This window comes from Cicer arietinum, chromosome 7 (genome assembly GCF_000331145.2).
Source record: "Cicer arietinum cultivar CDC Frontier isolate Library 1 chromosome 7, Cicar.CDCFrontier_v2.0, whole genome shotgun sequence".
Taxonomy (NCBI): domain Eukaryota; kingdom Viridiplantae; phylum Streptophyta; class Magnoliopsida; order Fabales; family Fabaceae; genus Cicer; species Cicer arietinum.
The window spans coordinates 4,317,392-4,327,224 of record NC_021166.2 but is presented as its reverse complement, the minus strand read 5'-3'; the positions used below and the strand labels follow the sequence as shown (position 1 = coordinate 4,327,224).

Sequence of the window (9,833 nt, the reverse complement as noted above, 5' to 3'; positions counted from 1 at the left end):
ATCGACATGTTAGTAACATTATTATCATTTTCAAATTTAACTTTCTTTCTAAAGAAAATTAATATGATTATAATGTTTTTATTTTATTATATTAATTATAATAAATAAAACTTTTAAATTCATTATTATATATATATATATTTTGAATGGGTGTATGGATGGGGTAGGGAAATCTGACTCTTGTCAAGACATGGGTAGAGACAAAATTGTAATCCCAACAAAGAATGAGATGAGAGTAGATTTTATAGCAAACATTCTAAAAAAACCACGGTTAAATATATTAAAAGTATTCTTACTTATACACTACTTAAGTTCTACAAAAAGAACTAGAACAACAAACTTGATAAATAGAATAACCGGCTTGCATAAATGTAACTAGGGACTTAAATTGCATTTCGGGGCATGAACTAATCTTTCTATTGCAAAGAAAGAATACATAGAAGAGTCAATTTCAATTGCATTATAGTTGAAATAAAAGACATTAGTTGTGTGTAGCTTATGTACCATGTTATTTTGTGTTATGCTATATTTGTCTTTTTATTGTAATATATAAGGGGACTTTTTTAAAAAGAAGAAAACATTTAGTGTGAGATTAGAGAAATGCTCTATAGGGTTCTTCTTTGAACTAAATTTGGATCTTATCAAGAGCCTCCTACTCTTGTGGAGTGTGACAATTTCTACCATTTCATTCTTTCTCCATATTTTCTTCTTTGTGTTCTCCATTTTATTTGGTACTTTGTTTGGAAATATCACTTGGTTAGATCCTTCAAATCATATGGAAACACTCAAATCCATATCAATGTTCTACCCATGTATACATGTCTTTCATATCATATTATTTTTTACATTTTATTGCGAATGAGACTAAGACACACTTGGTATGCAATGGTCAACTACTTTTATCTATCAATGCTTCGGGATCTGATGATCCCTATTTTGGTGATTTTGAGATATATTATCACAAATTTAAAGGAGCAAGATGAGAGATTGATCAATCATATCATTTTATTGAATATACTTGGATGACAACTACTTTTATTAGAATTCATCCCTTTCTTATAGTAGATTGGATAAGAGATTTTAGGATTGTCTAGATATATGGGAGGATTTGAATAACTACAATTTTGATAACATACCTTTTTAATATTTTTATTTCTTATCTAGTATTACATCCTACAAGTAGTAGTTATTTAAGCAATGTCAACAAATGGATAGGGTTAAGCTTCATCAAACTAGTTGTTTTTTACATGTTTCTAGATGTCGGTTTTGTTACTACTCCATACATAAGACCTTAAATAGTAACAGACTTGTGCTTTCTTTTTTGAATAATTTTGTTTTTGTTGTCCAATAAGTTTTTTTTATCTTTCAATGTAAATGGAGTATACATAATAAGTATAGAATATAGTAAATCCATAATCAAAGAAAAAACTTAATAAGATTTATTAAGAATCAAAAGTCAAAAATCTAAAAATAATAAATATTTTATTAAAGATAAAGAATGTAGAACGAAATAATTGTATACATTTAGCCCTAGATTTCTACAAGAAGCGTATCTATGAATATATATCTCTTTTATTATTCTTAGTAGCTTTCTATTATTATCTTACGACTTTACTCTTGTGTGTTCTAATTTTATTGTTGTATCCAAATAATTTATACTATTTACAGTTCAAAATTGAAAAACAAAAAGAGAAGAGAGAGCTTAGGTAGGCCATGTGATACGTAAATAGGTCATTTGTATATTTGTCACTACGCTTCTATACATCAACAATACATGCACGTGGACCCACTAATGGGGTAAGTTTCTCTAAGAAAATACATATTAGTATGTAACTAATGTATATTTTGAGTTTTAAATTCCAGCATACTTACGATATATAACATCCTATTTTGCATTCTAATTTTAAGGATTCTTGTGTGAAAGTGGAAGGCATGATATATACCAATCTTAAGCTTTTAGTATAGTTAATAATTACAAAATTGTGATATCAAATGGGTAAACTGAAAGTAAATAAGAAGGATTTAAAACTCGTTTAAATCAGGTATTTATTCAATTAAACAAATAAACAGGACATGACAACCAATTATGTAGCATTAACAACACATTATTTCATAACCCAAAATAACACCCTTAATACTCGATGAGACTCAAACCAACAAACAAATGAAAAAGAAGAAATAGAAACATAAATTTCAATAAAAGGAGATGGCGAATTTAAGCCTTTAAAGGAAATTGGGGGGAAACACCTTAACATCCCATCACAGTGCAATTATACACAAAGCTCCTTAATTGTCTTCTTGCAAGCAAGTTCCATTGTGGTGCGTCTTCATTATTTGGGGCCCAAGCATTAACTTCAAGCACTCTTCTGCCATCAAAACTAGAACCTCCAATAACAAACAATTGATTTCCACATGCCCGAAAGGCTATTCCCCAACCATTCATTGAGAATGCTCGCTCAGGAAGTTTTCCAATGGTGACCCATGAATTGTTGTCTTTAACATATCTCTTTATTTCCTGTTGTGCATGGTCAGCAACATACAAAACATTATTTACAACAGCAATCAAAGGGGGAGCCTCACTATATGTGGCTGTTTCATTTTGTGGAGGGCACATGTTGGGTATTTCATGCCATTTTCTTGTCTTCAAATCAAACTCCTCTCCAGATGTTAACTTTGTAGTTTTGTCAGCTCCAATTCCTCCAAGGACATAAAATTTTTCATCCATAAATACACCAGAACACATCTTCCTTGCAGTATTCATGTCTGGAAGAATCTCCCATTGGTTGGTATCTGAGTTATAAAGTTCAGCATGCTTGAAGATGTTTCCTTGTAGATCGCAACCACCAGCTAATATGGCAATTTCTCCAATGCTGGCAGAACCGAACAAGCATCTAGAAATATTCATTTTCATACCTTTTGTCCATTCATTAGTCAAAAGGCTATATTTATAAATGGTAGGAGTCATTATTTCCGTTCCAAAAACTAGAAGGTTTGTACCAACAGCCAATGACTCCTTGTCTGACAACATAAATAATTCATTAGAATTCATTCTAGGCAAATGCATCCATCGACCACGATTTGGATCGAATGCCTCCCACTGAAGTGGGTCACAAGAGAAATATACCCAGTGCTCAATTATATCCATTTTACGCCTTAGTTGATATAGTTCTCCTGTTCGAATGAGAGATCGAAAATGATGATTCAATGCAGCAATTGATCCATAATCTGACCTTGACAGTCGAAGGAGACAATTGATAGTAATGTCTCGACCGAGTTGGTGAATTAAAGAACTCGGGTCAAGCTCAACACAAGCTTTTTTCTGGTAATTCCCTTGGTTTTGGGATTGCAAATGAGAATTGTTATCTTTATGGTTTTCCTTATCTTGAGAATCATTTGGATTTTCAGTTGACTTTCTTGGCATGTCTAACTTTTCTTTTTCTTCTAGTTGATGCATATTGTTTGAAAGTTCCAAAATGATAAAGGACATACTCTACAACATGTTAGATAAAAGCTATGAATGAGATCACATAAAAAGACATGATTTTTGGTCCATAAAACTTGAAATAAAAATTTAATAAATCAATTAGAAAATAGTAATTCAAACTCTACTACATCAAAGTAAAATTTTCCTTTGGCATCAAATATACATATACCTCCAAAGCAAATCTTAAACAAACACGAAAATGGAAATCAATGGGCCTAGAATCACTCATGAAGATGACAATGCATAAGGAATCATCCAAATATGTTTTTAGAATAAATCATATCCACACAAAGATCGTAGACATAACAACGAACGTCCAATTGATACTAGATTATCAAAGGAGATAATCAAAATTATTATTTTTTATATAGAAATCACAACATACAACTCCCAAATATTGATTTTTTATTAAAAAATTAAATAAATCAGACATGCATATGATTCCACATATAAGAGTTTAGATAGAAAATATGAAGAAAAAAAATTCAAGAGTTAATCAAATAAAATAAATTAACATAAAAACATGTGTAGTATAATTACAAGACTACATCATTCCAATAAAAAAATAGTAAAAATAAAAAACTATTTTGTATCAATCACACATACCTTTATCTTTGCCAATATTTTTGCCCTAAATTTACACCCAAAAAAATTATGACCACAAATACAACGAACAGAATTAAGAGTGAGATTATAAATAAAAGCTTACGAATTTAGGCAAGGAACTAGAAGGTTAACCTAGTTATTTACCTACTTGGAGAGTTTTTGGTTATCTCTTTGCCCACATCTACTCCATTCTTTAGAAATATGATACTCTCTGTTAATATTGATTTTGTGTGAGAGAAAATTTGTGGTGTTTCTGACATTGTTATTCTTTATTTATAGAACAAAAAATAGAGAAAATAAAAATTAATTTTTGTCATTTTTAATATTATAAAAAATATGAACCTAAGACCTATTGCAGTTATTGTGCAAACTCATTGTTTAAGATCGTTGTTCTAAATGCATTGAAACTTGTAATAGTCACTTACTACATATATTGCGGATTTGATACACTTCATAATTATTCTTTTTTTTAGAGTAACTTTTGTTCTATCTCCTTAAAAAAAAACATTTTTTTTTGTCTTTTTCTTTATTTTTTTTACATTTTTCTTTTCCATCAAAGAAATTCGTTACATTTTATTAAACATATTTTTGTCTTTATCTTTAATATCTTTGACTAGTTTTAATTGTAATAAATATGAGCCACTCAAGTTTTTTTTATAAAAAATACTATAATTTTTTATAATAACTGAGGAAATGCATATTTTTATCGTTATTTTTTAGTTGTAATTTTAACGTAAATTACACATAAAAAAAATATTATTTTTAATATATTTATTTATATATTTGTATAATACTTTTAATAATTTATTATCTTAAAGAATATGTAAGAGGGTAAGATTTTTTCATTTGACATTAAATTCAACTTTATTTTTAAATTTATAAACATCATAACTGCTTATTAATAATTTGATAAAAAAATGTGAGAATTTAATTTTACATACATCAACAATATAAAATAATTTTATAAATATATTTAATTAAATTTTATTATTTAAATATTTTTTATAATAATTATTCAAATATTTGTATAATTAGTTTTTAAAATATTATTATTATAATGTCAATGTAAAACTATTTTATATTGTTAGTATAAAAAGGAATTGCCATTATTTTATGAGTTTGGTTTGTATATTTTTTTTAACATAAATATACAAATTAAATTCGTAAAGTATTCTAAATTTATTTTAGAAGTTAAGAAAAATAAATCCTTTTTAAAGAACCTCTCACCTTGAATTTTTTTTGTATATAACTTTTACCTTGAATCTTATTAATCATCTTAATGTCATAATTTTTTTTTTTTTAAGGAGGCATAAAGTATTATTAATGTCTTGGAAATTGAAAATTGGGCTCCTGTAATAGAAATAAACTATAAACCCTTACAAAAATAGATGAATACAAATATTAAATGAAGCAAGAGAACCCGGTCAAACAAAATAAAATATAAATGAATCTTAAAAATATATTTAACTTCTTGGTTTAAATATAATTTTGATTATTTATTTTTACTTAATATTTTTTTGCAAAAAATAAAATAAAATATTTAATATTTATTTTAAATTTGTATTTTTATTCAATTTTACCATTTATAAAAATGTACTTCAGTCATTGCCACTGTCACAAAAAAAATTATAACAATATTCGGTTATTAAAATCCTTTCTAACAATTGTCAATATATATCAAATATAATATTCTTTAAAAATAAATTATTTAAACTAAAAATAGGTTCTCAATTTAAAAAATTCTTACTGCATTTTTTTAAATAAATGTAAATTCTTTGAAACAAAATATATTTATTAAAATTTATTGTATTTTTAGCTTGTTTTTTTATGATGATAGCACACTTAATTTTACAACTAATTCAAGATTTGATATTAATAGTTCATAATAATAATTATACAGTTGTATGAAAGAGTTATAATGAAAATGACTAAAATACACCATTTTTAAAAATTAAAGAATGAATATAAAAAATATTAAAGATTAAAACAGGTATTAAATAAAAAATAAATAACTAAGATTATATTTAAAAAATAACAATATTCTAGTATGTTTTTTATTGGATGTTACCATGTTATTTAGAAAAAAATATACCATTCTTCTATTTGAATAATACTTTTAACTTTTTGCTTTCTCGAGTCATTTCTCAATGCATGTCTATTTATTTTCTCAATGCATGTTACCGATTTTTTGCAGTGATATTTATGATATATTTAACAATTTCCATACAAAAATTTAAAAATTTTTAAATAAATTAAATGTAAATTTTAAAGTTTTTTGTATTAAAAAATTTCTATTTAATTCATCGTTTATTAAAAATTTTGTAAATTTGTGTAGGTAATTTTTTTATAATGTTTCAACTGTTACCGCAAAAAATTATTCAAAAATTCAAAACATACACAGTAGTTTGTATAAAATTAAGGACTTCATATGAAAACAAAGAATTTTAAAAGACTAAAATTTGATTAAAAAAAATTTATAAAGACTAAAATCAAAATAGCAAAATTTTATAGAATTTAACATGTTTTAACTTAAATATATATATTTAAGTAAATTAAATTCAAATAAAATAAATATTCTTTTATGGTTAAATGGAGTGTATTGAATTAGTTTAACAAAAAAAAACTTAAAAAACTCTAGTGAAAAGTCTTATGGTTTTCGATCAATACTTTAATATAATATATACATATAAATGCAACTCCTTATTTTGATAAGATATTTTATAGATAAATTTGTCCTTAACAATTTTATTTTATTTTTCAAATTTTAATTTAAACTTAAAATTAACATCCTAATTATAGGAGACTCCTTTACAACACAATCTTTTCAAAATTCAAATTTGATAACATACAACACGAATATTGACGTGATACTTATAAAAATTTAGACAACATAAATAGTATAAAACTAAAATTAATTAATTAAAATAAAAGAGAGATATTTTACAATAAAATATATATACAACAAAATACATTAAAAAAAAGTGGACATATGGCCACATCAATGTATGCCTTCTCTCTAATTTAAACAAGTCTAGTGAAGTTCGATTAGAATAATCTTGATCTTTAAAAATTAAGTCCTTAAAATAAGTGATATTCAATCAAGTTTTTCTATAATCTATAAAATAAAAAAAAAATCGCGATGTTCAAAAACTTAAAAAAATTCAATAGATTATTTTTTAAAAAGGATTTTTCTTGGAGTATGTTAGATTTTTTTAACGAGTTTTTAATATTAATTTTTTTTCCTTATGTGACTGTCCCTTTTTTTTTTTTTTTTAACACTATTTATATTTGTTTAGCCTATTAGTTTTGCGGCTTCTGCTACCTTTAAGTATAATTTCTTGACAACATATTTACTAGACTTTTTGGGATTTTATATATATATATATATATATATATATATATGATAGTTGACGAAGGGGAGGGGTCATGGTCATGCATACTCTTTCTGGTCAGTTGGGTTATGCAAAAAAATCCGAATACGAGACTTAAATTCAAAATCGGATCTAAATTTATTTTAAATATTCGATTAAAATAATATAATTATAATTTGATTTATTTACCAACCGATTGAATATCTATTTATGTTTTATGTTTGTATTTGATTTTTATCCACTCAACTTCCAACAACCCTAAATTCCCAAAACTCCAAAACAATTATAATTTTGTCATCACCCCACCGACTTTCCACCTTCCGCAACATTTTCTGACAATTTATTATTAACTTCGTTGAGATATTACTAACTTCACTTAATCAATTGTTTATTACTAATCAATCATATTGTATCATAATTAGTTAATAAATTAAGATATTTAATATTTATTGAGGAAGACTAAAATATGATAGACTAAATATTTTAAATATAATTTTTTAAATTACTGATTTTTAAAGGATGATTTTTTCCCTCAAAATGTTACATTAATATGTTATGTTGGAAATCATATTGACATTTACATATTGCTCAAATTTAACTTAATTATAAATGCTCAGCACAAAAATTAATATATTAAATTTATTAGATATTTTAAATTTAGTAAATCTTGTGGTGGGGGTGGTGTTCATCTCGGTGTTGAAATCAAACTTTCAAGTATTTGTATTTTCTATAGTTTTATTATGGTGCGGTAATTGTCAAATTTGATCGAAGAAACTTTCAATTGTTTGTATTTTCTACGGTTTTTGTAATAAGCAATTTATTGAACTAGTATGAATCATTATCGGTAGTCTTAATGAAGTTAGTAATAAATTAATTTTAATCATAAGTTATTATAAGCAATTGAACATGTTCAATTTTAATCACAAGAGAAAGCAATTGCATGTTTTTTATTGAGCTTTCATTTTGTAAAAATAATCGATTTTTAAATATGAATAATCGATTTTTTTTTTAAATAACCGATTTTTAAACTATGAATAAATAATTTTTTAAAAATAAATATTAAAAAATAATTAAATTTTAACCGGTTTTGAAAAAAAATCAATTTAAAAATTAAAATTTTCAAAATAGATTGCTTAATTAGATATCTGTTATTTAAATATAACTAATTTTATAACTGACTTTAAATCAAATAATAGATTCGATTATAAATCTAAATTTATAGATTAGTTTTAAAATGAATATGAGTTGTTTTTGTTTAAAAACACTAACCATGCACATCTCTCCCTTCTATGCTTGCAAACCATTGAAGTTGAAACTTGTTTATATATATATAATAAAATAATTTTGTTTAAAAGTCCATCAATATCACAATTACATGGACCAACTGTACAATTTAAATGGTGGGAATGGTATCTCGGTAAGATACGGAAGATCATCGGTCTTATTAAATACTTCTAAAAAGATTTATGTTTGTCTGTTATTAATGGGAATCAAATTTATAATATATATATATATATATATATATATATATATATATATTAAATATTTGTTTTTATTTTATCACTTATTAGATCAAATTAGTGTAGTTGAAACTAAGCATGTTCGTGGTGCGATTTGGATCAATTTTAAAAGAATTAAAAAATTAAAATATTCACAGTTCGGTTTGAATAATAGTTAAAAAAAAATGTAATTTAATTTAAATTATTGTGGTTTAAATTGAATTGAAATTTTGTTGATCTAAATTACAATTTGTAAAAGATTATGTTAATAATAATATTATAAATTACATTAATTTTAACCAGTTTGAATCAAAATATTACATATAATATACTAAAAATTAATATTATAAAATAATATAGATCGATTAAATGCGAATTATATGAAATAGAAATAAAAATATTTCAACTTAAACAAGTAACTATTATTAAAAATTAATTGAAACTAACAAATAATAGTTTATTGTAATATCTGATACTAATAAAAAAAAACATATTAAAATTTATAAATGCAGTTTAATTTGATTTTTAAAAATGAATCTGAAATCTAATTTGAGTGGTTTTCACAAAAAAAAATCTAAACTCATTCAATAATATTTAATTTTGTGTGGTCTTTAATTTTTTAAATATATTTTCAATTTTTTTTATTGATTTGTAAGTGAACACCCCTAGGTGAAACTTTGTTCATTTGTAAATGACAATATATTTGTTAATAGGCTGATCCATATATATCACATTAATTACATGGATTGATTACAAAATTTAAATCTATTGATCGGATGATTAATTATTTGAAAATCGGATAAATCAGTAAAATAGTATTTCTTCCGTCTTATAATGAGAATTTGATTATTTTACATTTGTTTATATATATAT

General features: G+C 24.4%; 1 protein-coding gene across 1 annotated transcript; it reads right to left on the bottom strand.

Annotated features, from left to right (window-relative positions):
• Positions 1-2,043: 2,043 nt before the first annotated feature.
• LOC101513535 (F-box/kelch-repeat protein SKIP11-like) lies at positions 2,044-4,320 on the bottom strand. The gene is made up of 2 exons (XM_004508201.3): positions 4,235-4,320; positions 2,044-3,490 (listed from the first exon to the last, which is right to left on the bottom strand). Exon 2 carries the CDS (start codon positions 3,485-3,487, stop codon positions 2,249-2,251), a length of 1,239 nt encoding a protein of 412 aa, XP_004508258.2. The 5' UTR covers positions 3,488-3,490; positions 4,235-4,320; the 3' UTR covers positions 2,044-2,248.
• Between the last annotated feature and the right edge of the window lie 5,513 nt (positions 4,321-9,833).

Coding starts and splice junctions, on each gene's coding strand:
- LOC101513535 (XM_004508201.3), bottom strand. CDS start 3,487: ATGTCCTTTATCATTTTGGAACTTTCAAACAATATGCATCAACTAGAA.